This window comes from Notamacropus eugenii, chromosome 2, assembly GCF_028372415.1.
Source record: "Notamacropus eugenii isolate mMacEug1 chromosome 2, mMacEug1.pri_v2, whole genome shotgun sequence".
In the NCBI taxonomy this organism is placed as follows: Eukaryota; Metazoa; Chordata; class Mammalia; order Diprotodontia; family Macropodidae; genus Notamacropus; species Notamacropus eugenii.
The window spans coordinates 397,095,163-397,114,941 of NC_092873.1; the positions used below are offsets into that span (position 1 = coordinate 397,095,163).

Genomic DNA, 19,779 nt, shown 5'->3' on the forward strand with positions numbered 1-19,779 from the left:
AGACAGAAGACCTGAAAGTAGTTCCGTTATTTTTTAAAGGAGTATTTTATTTTTTTCAATTATGTGTAAAGATAAATTTTAACAATCATTTAAAGAAATTTAGAGTTCCAAATTTTCTCCTTTCCTGCTTCACCTCACTCCCTCCCTAAGATGGACATGGCCAATATGGGACTGTGGGTTGTTTGAATATTACATGTTTGTTATAGAGGTTTTGTTTTTCTTTTTGTTTTTAATCGGGAAAGAGAGGAAGTGGTGGGTTGTTGTTGATTAAAAATAAAATTTAATTAGAAAAAGGAAATTCAAAGAACAAAACAGTCATGACTCTCAAGGAACTTACCTTCTAATAGGGGAAGAAAGTATATAAATGTGAAAAGGTAGGTGGGATGTTTCATTTCAGAAAAGTCACAGGAGTGGTGAGTGGAGTCATAGAGCAGTTAGTTGATAAATCCTTTCAAAGGATGTTTGTGTTGATTTGATATTTGATTTGATTATTTGGTATTTGATATTTGATTATTATTCTTAGAACTAGATGTGGGAAGCAAGAGGAAAAGGAAATGCTGCACATGGACTGCAGCATGACATGAAGGTCATGAGTCAGTCTAGAAATGGTGCCTTGTGTGATCAGAAGCCTGAGGTCCCAGGGAGAGACCTTTCTTAATAGTAGTCCATTGTAGTTGTAGAACGAGAACACTATTTGAAGATGGCCAAGAAATATTAGTATGGATATCAGGATCAGTCTAGAAATGATGAAATTGCAGCAATAAGAAGCCCAGTAGCTCAGGGCAGTATCAGGTTTGTGAGATGAGAGATAGACACTGTGCCACAGGAACATGATGTGAAGATGTAGTCAGCAGTATGGTCAGCCTGAACTGTGCTAGAAATGAAGACTAAGCAGAAGCTCAGGGATTCAGGGTAAAACAATTATCATTTGGTACCCTAATGTTCCGTTTCAGATTTAAACAAATTGGACTAAAAAAAATAAAAAAATCTGAAGGAAATTTTTAGAAAAATATAGATATAATACACTTCTGGCAATATCTGAATGTTTATTGTGAAGAATATACATATTTATCAGCTTTGAATGGTATCCCTGCAAAATCTGACCATGTACTGAGGCTTAGAAAGACCATAAATGAACGTGAAAAACCTAGTTATTGAGCACATTCTTTATTTACCACAACTCAATAAAAAATTATAAGCCCTAAGGATGCTTTTAAGAAAAGATTCAGACTTCATTTGAGACTAAATAATATAATCCCAAACACTTCATGGATTAAAGAACAAATTACAGCAGTAATGGATTTTTTTTAATCAAAGAAAATGATGAACAAGGAGTCGGCATGCCAAAGCTTTTGGGATACAGATAAATGATTTTCTGTGGGAAAAATTATGTGCCTAAATATTCATCAACAAAGAAGTAGATCAATTAATCAGATATACAACTAAAAAAATGAAAAGTAACAAATCAACCCCTCAATAAAAACAAAGAAGTCGAAAAAGAAAACATTTGATGACAAATAAAATAAGATGGTTTTTTGAATGAAAAAAGATTAATAAAATAGACAAATCATTAGCTATTTTGATTAGGAAAATCAAATAAACAATATAAAAACTAATTAATGAGCAAATAGGGATAATAAGGAAGAAATATAGCTTCCTAATTATATGTCAACAAAATTTATGACTTACAAGATACAGATGAATATTTACAACTATAAATTGCCCAGATTAAAAGAACAAGAAATAGATAATTTAAACAACTTAATCTCAGAAAAAGACAAGCCATAACTGAACTCTCAGAAGAAATCTTCCAAGGTTAATTAGATTTAGAGTGAATTATACTTGAATATATATATTCAGAGAACTGATTCCATTGTGACATAAGTTGTTTGCAAAAATAGAGAAAGAAGGCATTTTACCTTTTATGACACAAATTTTACCTTTTATGATACAAATATGTTAGGGAGAGGTAAAAGAGAAAGAATAATATTTACATCAATAGATCAGCATTTAGTGAAAACTAGCACATAATGTTGAACAAAGTATTAGCAGAGAGGTTACATCAAAATCTTATTCTCTGTAATCAAGTTGGATTAATGCCAGGAATGCCAGACTAGTGTTAGAAAAATTAGAAATAAAGTAGACATATTAATAACAAAACCCACAAAAATTATATAGCTATATGAATACAAGCAAAATGCTTTTGATAAAATATAGCATTCATTGTGTTTTCATTTTTACTTAAAAAAGGAATATAGGTGATCGTAAAGATAAAATAGGAAATTTTCATTACATAAAATTGAATTCTATACAAACAAAACAAACAGTTAAAATTAGCAGGGAAATGAGAAAATTTCTGCAGCAAATTTTCCTTAAAAGTCAGTCAACAAACCTTTTTTTCAGCACTATATGCCAGATGATATATTTAGAAATGGAGATACAACGAATAAACAAAAACAGTCTCTGCCTTCAAATATCTTAGTTTGGGGAAGCAGGAACTACACATACATAAATCAGCACTTAAAAAATGAATATAGATGGAAGGAAGCCCTAAATGGGAAAGTACAAGCACCTGGAAGGATTGAGAAAGGTCTACTATCCCAGAAAAACTAGAATTAACTCAAATGTATAGGAATATGAGTAATTTCTCACTGAATAACATAATCATAGTATGTGAACAGATAATTCTCAAATGAAAATAAATTATCTACAGCTGTATGAAGAAAATACTTATAATCACCAATAATAGGAGAAACACCACTTTATATTCGATAAAAGAAGAAAATAACAGTTATTAGAATGGGGATAGGAGGACCAACACAGTAATATCTTTGGTGGAGCTTCTGTTTGTTCTATCACCTTTCGCCTGATCTGTCACACATTCTCTGAAGATTAAGAATTGTTTTGAAGTTGTGGATTAAGTTGGTATACTTTTATTATTTTTTATTACTAATGATGCTAAGTACGTTCTATCAAAAAGTCACTAAAATAGCTACAGTAGTTTACTTTAAAAAAACAACTACCCCATCTCCAATTTCTGGTGTGTTTTATTTTAATTTTTTGCAAAAGAAAGTATTAAACATGAATTTCTTGCTATCTTGATTATTCCTACCCATTTTTTCTTTGTCAGAAGCAGGGGATGAATCAGAGTAAGGTGGTTTGAGGAAGTAAGAGATTGAAAATTGCCTTTGTAGAGTTGTAAGTAAATTTCTTTCCTGCTCAATCTAATTATTTGGAGTTTTTCATTCCATGTCTGTATGAGGCCTGTCACTCTGTGGGAAAGGGAAGGGATGTTTTTCTAGCAGGATGTTCTTCACAAAAGACATGCTCATTAAGGTTTTATAGAATCTTGCAAATGGATGTACCTCGCTACACCAGGCCGTATGTTAAGTATTGCATGTTTATGCTTGGCAGAAAACTGCTAAAGAGCTATCAGAAATGAAAGGTGTCTTTCTACTTTCTTTATCTAAAATATATTTTAATAGAGTTTTGGGAGAAAAATCAGGGCTTTTACGACTGTCAGACTGGTACGGAAGTCAGACAAAATATTAGTGAACCTGTCTGAAGAGTATATATCAGGCTGCAGATTGAGGCATTGTAGGTTGAGGAGGAATGGAAATTGTTAGGATTTATGGAAAATTTTAGTGCTATTTTAGGTCTGGAGGGCTGTTGATAAGAGAAAATACTAATAAATGGTAAAGGTTCTAAGAAAATATTTGTGGCATGTATTCAATAAAAGATCAGACTGCTTCTATTTTTTCTATTTACACTATATTTTTATATATTTATTTATATATAAATTTATATATTATATGTTAATTTATATATTTAATATATTTTTATACAGTATATTTTTGTATTTATACTAGTACAGTACACATGACAATACATGTTTGTTTAAATAAGGAATGCATGCATATATGAGTGAATAAATTAAACTCGAATTTCAGAGTTCCTCTGTTAAGACTTTTTGAAAACTAAGGCAGTATCTTTTCCCACTGACAGTGGAAATCCTCACAATGGTACATACCAGTTGGAAGACTAGTGTTTCTGAATGAGCTCCTCTTTACCTGTGTGACTGAGGGCAGGTCACTTAACCCTCATGGGCCTCATTTTCCTTAAGTGAAAAATTAGGGGGTTGGATTAGATATATTCTTTTCTAGCTTTAAACATGGCATCCTCTAGTTATCCTATAGTTACTATCCTATGATTTCATCTAAATGAATAATTTTAGCTATACCATTTACAACTCTGTGATTTAAACTGCATTGTATCAGGTTATCCAGAATTTGTATTTTACTTCATACAGATACGTGTAAATAATATTTTGTTGGCAGTATCAAAATCATTTCAGATATCTACATTGAATTGCTTACTCCAATCTGTTAGCCAGTCAGGCAGTTGTTTTAAATATAATTTTTCATAACAGAGTCAACTTCATTTTGCATTTGTGCTTTTATATGTATGTGTGAATATATATGTATACTAATGTTTAAGTAGATTTTATATGTATTTAAACGTATACACACAAATACTAAAATCTAAGCATATATAAAAATTTTGTTGTTTTGTCGTTTTTCAATCATATCTGACTCTTTATGACCCAAAATACTGGAGTGACTTGTTATGTCTTTTGCCAGTTAATTTTTTGAAGGCCAACAGTGTTAAATTACTTCCCAAAGTCATACAAGCTAGTAAGTGTCTGGGGTCAGATTTGAACTCGGGAAGATTGTTCTTCTTGACTCCAGGCCTGGCACTCTCTCCTCTGTGCCACCTAGTTCATGTGTGTGTGTGTGTGTGTGTGTGTGTGTGTGTGTGTGTGTGTGTGTGTGTGTATTTAGATATGCTTATAAAATCAAAATAATTTAAAGTAGATCTCCAACGTGTATTACATATAATTTTATACTTTGATGGTTCAGTAATTTCATCTAAGGGGATACTTCTTCCTCAGTTAACATAGATGCACCCATCAACCCCCTCCTATTTGATTTTTGTTCATGTCCTTTCAAGTGAATTCCAGATGAAATTATTCATAGGCAATAGGAAGAATGGTCACAACTGTTATTGACCTTCTTCCTTACTTTCCCCCTTTAGATTGAGTGCTGATATGGGAGTCAACAGTTCCATTCTTTTTGTTGAGAAGAGAAAACCATCAGACTTTTCCATCTGCCCTGCTGTATACCTCCAGACTTAAACTGTGTAATTTGCTATGTTCTGTGGTCCTCTAGCACTATCATCCTGCGTATTTGTGTAAACTAGGCTTCTGGACCTTTATATCTGCCCTGCAGGTTATCTTTTCTTTTAATTGTTGTCTCTTCCAATTACAGTATGAACTCCCCAAGAGCAAGGACTGTTCTACAATGTGATGCTTGTACTTTCTGTCCATTTATTATTCCTTAATCCTACTGCATGACTAGTTTACCTATTTTTATAGTCACATATGTTCTTGATGATAGATTTTATGCCACTTCTTACATGTCATTATTTGTTATATGCTTTAATCCTACTTAACCCTTCTAATACATCTTTTTTATTGCCCATTGGGTCACCTAGTGTTTTGACTCTTTTAAGTAATGAAATTTAATGCTATATATATGGTTAGTTGTGTGCAAGAAGCAAATTATGGCTAAAGGCCTAGAGAAGATTAATGCCTCTATTGAAAAAAGATGTAACTTTTGATTATTTTTATACTTTCACATGTTAATATGATGTTTTAAATTATATTTATCGCCAAGAAAATTTACTTTTACAGAAATTCCTAAAACAGACTTTATGTATAAATAAATAGTTATTTGTACTATACATTTTATTTTCATATGCATGATAAACTTAAAAATGATTTAGGCTTATGATGGGAAAATATTTTCTCAAATTTTTGAAGTGACATTCTTTTCATGTGTGATTTGGTGATATATAAAAGTTAGCATAAAAAGTTCATGGCTGATTAGCTGGTTATAATAAGCTTGTCAAATGTAACAATCAAGGCGATATTTCCAATTCAGTGGTATACCAAGCTATTGAGCTGCAATTTTTTTCAGTGCCATTTTATCGGTAAAAACTTTTAGAGCATACATACCCATTATGTATATATTTATTTAATCACAAATTATATACACATATTATTCTAATATCACATACACATTATAAAACACAAAGTTGAAATTAAACAAGAATGAATTATAGTCGAAGTAAAACACTTTGATGTTTTAAAAATTGTATTTGTCAATGGTATGAAAGATTTCCCTGTGCTTAAGAGCAATGCTTTGTTATTTTTTAAAAATCCCCGTGGTTAACTTTATCATTGTAGCTAGCCAAACAGGTGAATTTAACTTTTCAAATATATTTTTAAAAATGTACACAATAAAACAAATAAAAATATTAAGACCTAATAGTCTATGATCATAACAGCTTTTGAAAATGTCATGTATATATCAGAATGTGGATATTTATCATATGCAGTGCCAAAGTACCAAGCAAAGTTGAATTGACTGATTTTAACTCAACGGAAAAATTTCACTATACAGTCATCCCTTGACATTTGATTTTATATTCAGTTTTGGTTATTTGCAAGTTGGCCATTGGTAATTAAATGGGAAATTTTTTTGGAGATTTCTTGCTTGGAAAATTACAGGTGATACATGTATTTAAACAAATTAGTAAGTTGTGAATGTATAAATACTGTATATTATTAATCTGTTGTAATTTACTACCATAAGAATAAGTATACAAATTATTATAAACAATTAAATTTTGTTAAAAGTTGCATTGTGCTAAAAGAACTACAGGCTGTAAGAGATCCTAATCTCTCGCAGAAACTGCAATTTTTTTTATGGGTGCAGTGTGTTGTTTTACTTGTTTTTATCTTAAACAAATATGGTCAGAATTATTAAAAATAAAGGTATGGAGTGGGTCCTAGAGTTATTTGGGGTTTTACACATTACATTTGCGGGGATCTTGTGCCTCTAATTTCTGTGAATGTTGGAGGATGACTGTATATCTGTTTCTCTTTTGTTGCATTGATCTGCTTAATGGATGTTATAGTTTAAATTTTTATTCATGTTTTAATTTTGTGTGTGTGTGTGTGTGTATGTGCGTATGTTTTGTGAGTGTGATAAGTAACAAGAAGGCTGATTTGACTAGTTTGTGGAGTCCAGGAAAAGGAGGACTGTATAATAAGAAGGGAGTAATATATGATAAGAGATTATTATATAAGAAGACTGGAAAAATGTATTGGGGTTTAGTTTTGAAGGGATTTAAGCACCAACAAGAAGAGTTTATATTTGATTCTATAGGGAGCCACTAGCATTCATTGGATAAGGTGATCATGTCAGATGGAGGCTTTAGGAATATCACTGTGACAGAGATATTAAAGTGGGGAGAAGGGAATAAATGTTTATATAGTATCTGCTTTGTGTCAGGTGCTGTACTAAGTACTTTATAAATATTATCTCATTTGATCCTCACAACAACCTTGGGAGCTAGGTGTTGTGATTATCCTTATTTTGTAATTGAGGCAGTTGAGACGAACAGACATAACTTACCCCACTAATGTCTGAGGGCATATTTGAACTTAGGGCTTATTGATTACAGGCCCAGTGCTCTATCTACTGGTGAATTGGAAAGATTTAGGAGGGACAAGTCAAGAAGCAGGTAGAATTAATCCAGAAATCCAAGTTCTTGTAGGTGTTTTTGTTTTAGTAGATATCTTATTATTTTAAATTCATGGAGCTAATTTTTTTTTAACTTTAGGACCTGTTCCCTGTCTTGTGATGGAGCAATGTCATTTTGCCTCACTTTCCAGAGCTCTGTGCCAGAACAATGGTCAATAACTTGGCAGCTCCTTTTCCTCCCTTCCTCCCTCCCTCCCTTCTTTTCTCTTCCTTCCTTTTTTGCCATGTCATGATTAGACTGTTACATTTAGCAGTCAACAGTATGGATGCAAACCTCCCCCCCCCCCAATTTACATTAAAACTCTTTTGTTAGGATGCTTTGCTACAGAACTGAAACTAAAATAACTTGTTAAGACAGTTAGTCACAAATATGATCCTGATGTTTTTCCCCCCATACACAAAAAGTTCTGTCTGAAATATGTCTTCTTGTAATGCTAGGTCCTGCCACCACTGTACGTGGCTGAGTTCACAAATGTGTTGTAACCTTTAGCTTCCTTGTCACTTTTCTGACTCATTTCTCCTCCTAAGCTTTGTTTCCTAACAGTAATTAAAATTTCCTGCTGCTGCTGCTGCTGCTGCAGGAACCACCCTAGCCACTTTGGTTATGTGGTTTGGCAAAATATTGGCCCCCACTAAAATGGCAAGAATTCCTGCTTCCTACCTTCTTGGGAACCAAAATCTGGGGACCTATTGTTGTAGTTGGCAAAGTCAGTGTAGCTTCTGTCATATCCATAGTTGCTACTGCATCCTCCATTGCCATAGCTGCCACTCCCACCATTGTCACTGTCCTGTTTTCTATCACTCTGTCCACAGTGTCTTTACCTTCAGTGTAACCAGGGCCACTTCCTTCATAACTAATATCACTGCAAATTAATTTAGTTCACATCCTCCATCATCATGACTGCTACCAAAATCACCACTGAAGTTCCCACCACAGCTACTATTATTTCCACAACTCTGCCAAAAACTTTGTGAAGTCCTGGCTGTATTTCATTTATGACTGTATCTACCCTTTCCACCATGATATAGGTAGCAAAACCAAAGCCTTCGGAACACTTGGGATTTGGATACCTCATTACCATACTGTCTGTGAGCACACTTCATGACTCCTTTGACTCATTTTTGTGTCAAAGATCAACCCTCTGATCAAGAGCTTTCATAGCTGCTCAGGCTCCTTGAAAGGTTCTCACGAGAACAGTGGCATACACTTCATTAATCCTTCTCCAGTGGCTTTGAGGACAAAAGAGAGCTTGCTAAAGAACATACCTCAGTTCCCCAATTTAAAACTTGCTAACTGATGGTGTGAGTAGCATGCTAATCAATTAGTAAAGAAATCAATATGTAACTTTGTTATATTTTTTGAGAAGGGAGAAATTGTTTTAACTTTTAAAAATTAATTTTTAGTTTCAACATTCACTTCCACAAGAGTTTGAGTTCCAAATTTTTCCCCATATCTCCCCTTCACCAACCCCAATACAGCATGCATTCTGATTATCCCTTCCTCCAATCTGCCTTCCCTTCTACACACCCTTCCCTGTCTTATCCCCTTCTCTTCTATTTTCTTGAAGGGCAAGAGAAATTTCTATGCCCTGTTGCCTGTATGTCTTATTTCCCAGTTGCATGTAAAAACAGTTTTTAACATTTGTTTTTTAAAATTCTTGAGTTCCAACTTTTCTCACTTCTTCCCTCCCCACTCATCCCCATTGATGAGGTAGGCAATTCGACATAGGTTATACATGTGTCGTCAGGCAAAACACTTCCTTAACAGTCATGTTGTGAAAGACTACTTTTATTTTCCCTTCATCCTGTCCTGCCCCCCATGTATTCTGTTCCCTCTTTTGACCCTATCCCTCCTCAAAAGTGTTTACTTCTAATTACCCCTCCTCCCATTTGCCTTCCCTTCTATCATCCCCCCTTCTCACTTATCCCCTTTCTCCCTACTTTCCTGTAGTGTAAGATAGATTTTAATACCCAATTGAGTGTGCATGTTCCCTCCTTAAACCAAAACTGATGAGAGTAAGGTTCACTCTTTCCTTCTCACCTTCCCACTCTTTCTCAACATTGAAAAAGCTTTTTCTTGCCTCTTTTATGTGACAGAGAATTTACCATATTCTATTTTTCCCTTTCTCCTTCTCCCAATATATTCCTCTCTCACCCCTTAATTTTATTTTTGTAGATATCATCCCTTCATATTCAACTCAGCTGTGCCCTGTTTATATATGTGTGTGTGTGTGTATGTGTGTGTGTATAATCCCTCCAACTACCCTAATACTGAGAAAAGTCTCAAGAGTTACAAATATTACCTTTCCACATAGGAATGTAAACAGTTCAACTTTCGTAAGTTCCTTATGATATCTCTTTCCTGTTTGCCTTTTCATGTGTCTCTTGATTCTTACGTTCGAAAGTCAGATTTTCTATTCAGCTCTGATATTTTCATCAAGAATGTTTGAAAGTCTTCTGTTTCATTGAATGACCAATTTTTCCCCTGAAGTATTACACTCAGTTTTGCTGGGCAGGTGATTTTTGGTTTTAATCCTGGCTCCTCTGACCTCTGGAATATCATATTCCAAGCCCCTCAATCCTTTAATGTAGAAGCTGCTAGATCTTGTGTTATCCTGATGGTGTTTCCACAGTAATCAAATTGTTTCTTTCTGGCTGCTTGCAATATTTTCTCCTTTATCTAGGAGCTCTGTAATTTAGCTACAATAGTGCTAGGAGTTTTCCTTTTGGGATCTCTTTCAGGAGGTGATTGGTACATTCTTTCAACATCTGTTTTACCCTCTGATTCTTATCAGGGCAGTTTTCCTTGATCATTTCTGGAAAGATGACGTCGAGGTTCTTTTTTTATCATGGCTTTCAGGTAGTCCCATAATTTTTAAATTGTCTTTCCTGGATCTATTTTCCAGGTCATTTGTTTTTCCAGTGAGATATTTCACATTGTCTACTATTTTTTCTTTTGGTTTTGTTTTATAATTTCTTGATTTCTCATAAAATCATTAGCTTTCATTTGCTCCATTCTAATTTTTAAGGAATTATTTTCTTCAGTGAGCTCTTGGACCTCCTTTTCCATTTGACCAATCTGTTTCTTAAGGCATTCTTCTCCTCTTTGTCTTTTTGTATCTCTTTTGCCATTTGGGTTAGTGTATTTTTTAAGATGTTATTTTCTTCAGCATTTTTGGGTTCCCTTTAGCAAGCTGTTGACCCGTTTTCATGATTTTCTTGCATCATTCTCATTTCTCTTCCCAATTTTTCCTCTCTTTTTCTTATTTGATTTTCAAAAATCTTTTTGAGCTCTTCCATCACCTTAGACCACTTCATATTTTTCTTGAAGGCTTTGGATACAGGAGTTTTGACTTTGTTGTCTCCTTCTGGTTACATGTTTTGATCTTACTTGTCACCAAAGCAAGATTCTATAATCTGATATTTTTTCCTGTTTTTACTCTTTTCCCCAGTCAATTATTTGCATTTTGAGCTCTTTGTCAAGGTAGTTTTCTGCTTTTAGTGGGGGTGAGGGGGTGTACTGTCAGCTGCTTGATCCCCCCACAACCTGTGGGCCTAGAGCTCCAGAAACAGCTGCTGCTGTTATAGGTTCCTTTGTCTCCTCCACTGCCCTGGGGCTGGGGCGAGACCACTCTGCTCTCTCACAGAGGTCTTACAGGTTTTTTCCACTGACCTTCCAATTTGTCTTTGGTGGTTTGGAGTCTTGAAGTCTGGAAACTGCCACAGGTGCCAGTGATTCAATCTCTCCCCACCCCAGTGCCCCCAGACCTGCTCAAGTCCTTTCTGTGCTGGCCTGATCCACACTGGACTGTGCTTTGCTTCCAGCCCAGCATGATAGACACTTTCTGTCAACCTTCCTGGCTGTCTTGGGCTGAAGATTTCCTTCACTATCGTTCTGTGAGTTTTGCAACTCCAGAATTTGTTTAGAGTCATTTTTCAGAGTTTTTTGGCTGGGTTTGGTGGGAAAGCTCTAGCAGGTCCCTGCTTTTTACTCCACCGTCTTGGCTCTCCCCCCTACTTCCCCACTCTGGCCCATGTAACTTTACTTTAAAAATTTTTGAATAACACTTTATTTTTCATATTGGATGTAAAAACAACTCTTACCATTCTTTTTAAAACGTTTTTGAGTACCACATTGTCTCTTATCCTCCCTCTCCCCTTTCCCCCCAAAGTGAGCAAGTAAGTTGATATAGGTTACACATGTTAGATATTTCCATATTGGTCATATTGTGAAATAAAACATAGACCTCCAAAAAAAAAACTACCAAAGAAGTGGAAAATAATATGTTTTGATCTGCATTCAGATTCCATAAGTTCTTTTTTTGGACTGATAGCAATTTTCATCATCATCTTTTGGAATTGTCTTGGATCATTATATTGCTAAAAATAGCTAAGTCATTCACAGTTGATCATCTTATAATGTTTCTGTTACTGTGTATAATGTTCTCCTGGTTATGCTTACCTCATTCTGTATCAGTTTATGTCTTTCCAAGTTTTTGCGAAAGCATCCTAGTATGTAACTTTAAAAAGTTTCCCATTTTCAACTCAATTCGACCCACATTAATTAAACATCTGCTTTGTAAGAGGTGCTTTACTAGTTCCTCAGTATGCAAAAACAAAAATGAGATGTGGTCTTTACCTACTAGGTACTTTAAGTTCTACATTTCTTTCGAAACAACTGAAAATATTCAAGAGGGAACAAGTGAAAGCCTTTTTGACAAGCAAATTTGCCTAAGGTTTTTAGCAGGAGTTATAAAATTAATGGGAGCACCTGCTTTAACAAATTATTTAGTATTAGTTAGCTCTTGACTAAAAAAGGAGAAAATCTAGAGAACACAGTCATCTCTTAGTGTCTTATGCAACCCAGCCTCTTCTCATTTGGAAGAACAAAAAGTCAAGAATTTCAAGGGACCAAATGAAAAAAAAATGTAAAGGAAGGAGGTTTCAAGTTAACATAAGAGAAAACTTTTTTTAAAGGAATTATAGTTTATACCAGGAAGGGGACAAGCCAAGTTATGATTATCAATAAGTTTTTTAAAAAATTCTCAAAAGCTATGTGTTTCTGGGCTTTATGCTGTTTTATCTCAGTTTGCATCTGGTATAACCTGAAATAATCAAATAATTGTCAAGACCCAACTTCACTTAGTCTGTGAAGGATATTCAGGCAAGAAAATTTGGGTTGGCCTCTGGTTAACTGACAATGACGATGTTAGTAATTTAATCTTTTCCTTCTTTTAAACAGAATGTCCCTCCAGATCTATCTATATGTACCTTTGTGTTGGAACAATCCCTGTCTGTCCGAGCTCTCCAGGAGATGCTGGCCAACACAGTGGAGAAAGCAGAAGGGGCAAGTACTCAAGTCTACGTAGCATTTTAACGTATTATGAACTTAACCACCATGTAATCAACTAATGTATTTCTTTTACAGGTATTATCACATTCTAAAGTTTTTATGTATCAAGGCAGGGTCTTTTGGTTATTCAAATTTATTTTAAATACTCACATGTAAATGCATTCTGGGATAGATTGCAGAGCTACAAAAACTAAAACACTTAAGTACATTCTTTGGGGGATTCTTTGCCACTGAAATATATTCTAATGATTGATACCAGCATTTTTTTTGTGATTTAATGTTTATTTATATTTTCTTGTTAACATTGTTATATGTTACTAACTACTCAGTGTGTGATCACATTTCATTATCATTTATTTCATTCTGAATTATTTTTAGCCACAAAACTGTTTCAGCTTTTGAATAATTGTTATGGATGAAATTTTACAGTATTGTCATATATTTTATTTGGAAAGCAGAAATAGTAAGAATGTTATATTAGTCCAAGTTCTGCTGTAGTTTTGCAAACAGACATTTCTTTAGTTATTCTTCTTAAACCTGGGCTACTTATTGATGATTAATCATATTATGCCAAAGCTTGTTTACATTTTTTTTCCTAGTTATGTAAGTGGCAGAGGAGATAGAATGTGGAATTTAGAATTAGGAAGACCTTAGTTCAAATACTGCCTTAGACATTGACTTAGTAAGCTTGGTCAAGTCATCACTCTCAACCTATTTCCTCGTCTGTAAATGGGATAATATAGAACTTATCCTATAGGGTTGTTGTAAAGATCAAGTGAAATATCACTTTGCAAACCTTAACACAGTATAAAAATGTCATGCCATTTTATATTGTTATTGTTATTATGCTTATGTTTATTTTATTTAATTAGCCATTTTCCACATGACATGGGATCCGATTTCTAGAAGTTATCCATTTGTGACCACTCATAAAAACTTACAATTAAGCAGGTCTTCTAATAATGTTTTGAAATAAAAATTGTAGCACATGGCTTAAGCAAAAAGTACAGTTATTCCAGGTATGCAATTGAAAATTATATATACTGTTCATTAGAAACAAACATTCTTGTTGACAAACTCAAATAGACCTATTTTTTCATTCATGTGGATAGTCTCCCAATCTGTGCTTGTTGCTATACTTGTGTAACTTCTGTCCATGTCCTCTCATATGTTTGTTGCAAGGGGTTAGTCAATATGTGAACACCCTTCTTTATTTTCTCTTGTACCATAAAGATAAGTACAGTAGCCCATGGATTGTCCATTAGTTATCCCCTTATTCTTTCCATATGATGATACTTTCTTTTTCATTCATATATTTCTTTGATGGCATCTCTTGCTCTCCTTTTCCATTTGTAATTTGTTGTACACTGTTTAGATCTGCCATGCCTTTCTTCAGTGCGTCTGAGTGATAGCCATTTTCATATCTTCTAGAATTAGAGCATTCCATCATTTGCATCTGTGGTACATCATTGGAAGAATATTGGTATGAAAAAGATGTATAAAGAAATTTGGGGTCATTAAAAGGACTTTACAACTGATCAAATGTAGTTCAGAGTGGTTTTTTTCTTTCTGCTCAATTTTGGGTTCAATTGTCCATTACAGACTGTGTAAATGGCGTGAACACACACACACACACACACACACACGGAGTGAACACACACACACACACACACACACACACACACATAAGTCAGGATCAGTTACATGGTGTGACAATATAACTTCCATCTGAACTTTTCAGTTTTTTTCCAGTTTGCTACACTTTAGGATACAGTTTCATATGTTTAGATAGATTTTAAATAACTTAAAAATCAACTTGAATTCTTATTATGCTCATAAGAAAAAGGAAGGTAGTAAAGACAGTATTTGTTTGAATTGAACTTGGTGGTATTTATATTTTGAATTAAAATTTTTTATTGAATTTCAGATTGACAAAATTGTCAAGGTCCTGTCCAACTTCTAATTAACCATGAAGCAGCTGTGTCATTACATTTTTTTCTTTTGGATTTTAACATTTTGGCTAGAAAAAAGTTTATAGTTAGTTTCATTATATAGTTTCTGGTTTTTTTTAATCTGAAATTTTAGTTTAGGATAAAATAAGAAATAATAGAAAATTTCTCAAAGGAATTTTTTTTCACCCCCAAAACTTCAGTTCATCATTAAATGACATTGATGCCTGACAACTTGAACATGAATCAGATCTATAAACTATTTGAATGTCGCATATACATAAAATGAGAAAGATGTTACTATTGAGGCATGACACCTTTTGAACATGGATCATATGATGAAAAATCTGCTGAGAGTCTAAAAAATTGTGGGTTTTTGGCACACACATACACATAGGGTGCAAAACACGTTACTATTTCTCATCTATATTTTTGTATGATCCAGCTACAAGACTGGCTTAAGCAATTTGATTGTATTTTTATAGTTCATGGTTTGTCTGATTCTAAATTTATGTTTATGAAGTGATTTGAAGCATTACTTTTTCAAAAGCACATTACATGTTGGTGCTGACTTGTAATTAGTTTTTTTCTTCTAAAATATTTGAGCTAATAAATTTGTAACATGATCTAAATTTGGGGTTGTAGGGGACAGAAAAGTAATGGAGTAGGAGGTAGTATAGTTGAGTTTTCCCTCCATAGCTCCCCAACAAGAAAAATTCTAGAAAATTCATCAGTTTGAATTCTGATTGTATAATCTAAGGGAAAAAAATCCTACCATGAGTTGTTTCTCCAGCCCAGAATATAGAGAAATATAAAGAGGACTGTACACACCGGGATGAGGTTTAGGACTATGTGCACAGCATTAAGGATCCCAAGTACTGAAGGAGGAACAAAGCTCTGCACAAGGGAAGGAAGTGTTCCCACGGGTGCCCTGAACAAGTATGAGAATGGGTGCCATACGGCAGCTCTGTTGCTTACTACCCAGTTTTGGTGATGTATCAGGGTGGGATGAGGAGGGAAACTGTTCCTAGGAGTGGTAGAGAGGATTTTTCAGGCTCTAGCTGTGTGCTGAGTGAGGAATAGGTTCAGATTGAAACTGTAGTTGTGTGACTCTGACCCCTGTAGCCGAGCTGGTATTCAGATCTAGTCTGTAACCCAAGCTGAAGATGCAGTGGAATAACGAGGGCAGCCACCCAGACCAAAGGAGAACCTGCAATTTGGCCCTCTTTAACCTCCTGAGCTTCTCCAGAAGAGTATTAGTTGCTGAGTTCACTAGCACTTTAATGGAAATTCTAGCCAGAGACAAGCTGACAGACCCAATCCTGGGTGAGGAAATTGAAGAGTTCAGACTGGGAGGGAAATAAGTGACTTTGCTCCATTTTCAGTCACATTGGTAGCACTGAAAGTTTCCATGTCCCTAACCTGAGCTAGCCATAAAATCTCGAATATCACAGTACTCAGTACTATAGGAAAGCAATAGAAATACTCAAAAGAAAAAAAGCTCAACCCATACATTCATCCCAGAAGTGTGAAGAGCCTAGCTCAAAATTAAAATCCATAGTCAAGAAGTAGACTGAAAAATGAGAAACAACCACAAAAAAAGAGAATCCTGCCATGTGAAGCTCAAGACACAAACCCACAGGAAGATAATTTATCAAAACATCTACAAGAAAAGCTTGAAAGAAAAATGGAGCTTGGACAAAAGTCCAAGAATTCTTGGAAGAGTTAATGTAAGAGTTTAAAAGAGCTAAAAAAGATTTTAAAAACAAATGAAAAGCAACAGAGGGGGAGAATTGGAAAAGAAATGTGAGCTATGGAAGAAAGGTGTGAAAAGAGAATTAACAGCTTGAAATAAGAGATACACAACATTACCCAAGAAAATAATTTCCTTAAAATTAGAATGTACCAAATAGGGGACATTAAGAAATATTAAACACTCAAAAGACTGGAAAACCTCCTAACAATGTGATGTATCTCATGGGAAAAATAACTCACCTGAAAAACTGATTGGGGAGAGGTAATGTAAGAATCATTGAACTGCCTGAAAACCATTACCAAGAAAAAGACTGTGTATCATCTTTCAAGAAATCACAAGACTTCCTAGATCCCATAGAATCAGAGGACAAAGGAGAAATAGGAAGAATCCGAAGTCACTTCTTGAAAGAAACCTCAAAACATGAACTCTGAGGAATTTATTGTAACTAAAATACAGTTTGTAGGAAAAAAAGAAAAAAAAAATTATAAGCATCCAGAAAGAAGGAATTTCATGTATTCAGCTGTTACAATTAGAATCATAAGATTTAGCAACTTCAGTTATAAAGGTCTGGAGTGCTCAGAATATTATATTCCAAAAGGGAAAAAGTACTGTTAAAGCCAGGAATAGTTTACCCAATCCTAAAGGGGAAAAATGGATTTTTTAATGACATATAGGTCTTCCAGGCATTCCTGATGGGAAGAGTTGTGTAGAAGCATTGGCATACAAACACAGAAGTCAAGAGAAGTATAAGAAACATGAACAAAAAGACCATCACCTTTCAGATACTTAGGAAATCAGATCAACAACATTATGACCAACTTTAATTCCAAAGAACTTAAGATGAATCTGGTAACTTGCCCTCAGATAAAGAATTGACCCAGAGTGACCCAGAGTGAAGATTGAAGCATATTTCTTTTGGATGTGACCAGTGCAGGTATTTGTTTTGCTTGACTGTACTTGTTAATAGGTTTCATTTTTCTTCCTTTCTCACAATGAGAGGAGGATGGGATGAGCCACAGTGAGATGAAAGGGAGGGAATTTGAACCTGAAAGTAAAATAAATTGAATGGAAAAATAAATTTGGAGTTTGAGATGTATAGATCATTTTTCTTAAACAAGGCCTCTATGGTTATTAGGCGGTAGAGGAAATATTAGTTCAAATGACATAAGGAAAGAATCCTATCTAGAAATTGTGGTGTTACCAGAATAGTGACAAATCAGATTTTGACATCTGATGGGAAATATTTCTTGAAAAGGTAAATGGGATATATTTAAAATTTTTCAGATGAAGATAGGAGAATTTTGGACAAAGAGATGAATACTATGTAGAAATCAAATTAGTGACTATTCTTTAAAGCTTTTGCTTCTCCAAACAATAATTTTTTATGGCAATTAAAATCTAACATATTAGATTAGCAAAACAATATTTCATTTTTTATATATCTTCTTTTCTCCCTTTGGTGGTAAATGCTACCTTCACACTAATTCTTTCCCCTTTCTCTATCTCCCACTACAGCCAACTCTTGATCATATAGTTTGTAGATTTTCTGAGTTTCTTAGCCACTTTACTCATAGAATAGACCAAGACTAAAGAAGAATCTGAAATTCAAATTATCTGAGTTATGTTACTATTTATAAAAATGCTTTATGTTGAATATATTTTGGATATATGATTAAAATTTGTTTGTGTGGTATAGTGGATAGAAAGCTGACTTTAGGTCAGGATTTAATCAGTAAACATTTATCAAAAAGCACCTTTTATGTGTCAGGCACTGTGATAGGTGGAAAGACTTGAGTTCAAATCCTACTTCAGGTATGTTTAATCTATCAGTGTCTCAAATAGTTCTCTAATTCTAAAAAATTATAGAGTTGCCAACCTATATCAACAGAGTGAATTTCCCTACTGAGAATTCTCTACACTGATTATATCATAGGTCCAGACTCCGCTTTCACTTCCCCCAGAAGATTTAGATAACTTATGATTTATGTTACTCCAAATTTCACTTACCTGTGGCAGTATTTACCAAACTATTTGACTGTGCAACAGTTTGAGACTTAGCTTAGGCTTTTTTGATGGAACCCATAAAATGCTAGTGTGGGAAATATATGGACTAGCCCTATGAACAAAGTAGGACCTTAGGAAATTTTGGAGGAGAACTTCTAATTAAGGAAATGCAATATGATTTTGCATTCAAAATTGTTGTGTTTTGGTATTTTTTTGCTATTTTAAAACATCTGCGATTTCATAAGTTGTGGGTATCTCTTCCACTGATGTGGTTATTAAACCTGTTAAAAATTGCTTTGGCTGAAAAATTTATCACCTTATGGCCAGCCTTATGGAGTTGAAGCTGTTTCCACTTAAATAGGCTGGATGTTGGGTATCAGACACACATTTTGGGTATTTATAATTAAAGCAGCCCAAACCAGGTAACATCTATCAGTGCTTGTCTTCTAGTTATATAACCTTAAATGTGACCCAGGGTCATTTTCACTCTTGGATGACTTTGGCAGAAGATAGTTTTGACATATACATAATTTAATAGTTATTTATTTAAAGGGGAAATATCACCAGCATTATTTTTCCACAGTATTTCCATTTCTTATTGTATGAAATACAAATTGGAAAGTTATCTTTGCAATCCTTGTCTCATGGCCATCCTCCTTGTTGCATTGTGGTACTTAACTGTTGGAAGGAACATATTGTGGAAGATTAAAACCAAAATATATTATTTAAAAATAAAATAAAAATGACAAAATACCTTTTTTTTGATAATGTGAGGTAAATTATTTTCTCTTAGTTTTCTTAAATTGATCCTAAGACAAGTATAATTAATACTAAAATAGTCAATCTAAAGTAACTTAAAACATTTTCTCAGGGTACCCTTGCACTCATTATGCTGATATTTTAATAGAAAGAAATGATGCCTGTCAAAATACATTGTCTATCATCCTTATTTTGTTATGCTCCTTAAATGATCCTTTTTAAGTGGCCAAAAATAGATGACTTTCTTATTCTGTGGAAAAAAAATGAATAGCTTATAATTCTAATAAT

General features: G+C 34.1%; 1 protein-coding gene across 9 annotated transcripts in view; it reads left to right on the forward strand.

The window, feature by feature from the left end:
* Positions 1-19,779, forward strand: part of RYR2 (ryanodine receptor 2) — an 826,096-nt gene that overhangs the window by 250,595 nt on the left and 555,722 nt on the right. For all 9 annotated transcript variants that reach the window (XM_072637850.1, XM_072637853.1, XM_072637851.1 and 6 more), the window contains exon 3: positions 12,913-13,017. In XM_072637850.1, the coding sequence (XP_072493951.1) occupies positions 12,913-13,017 (105 nt within the window). The remainder of the gene's footprint in view (positions 1-12,912; positions 13,018-19,779) is intronic.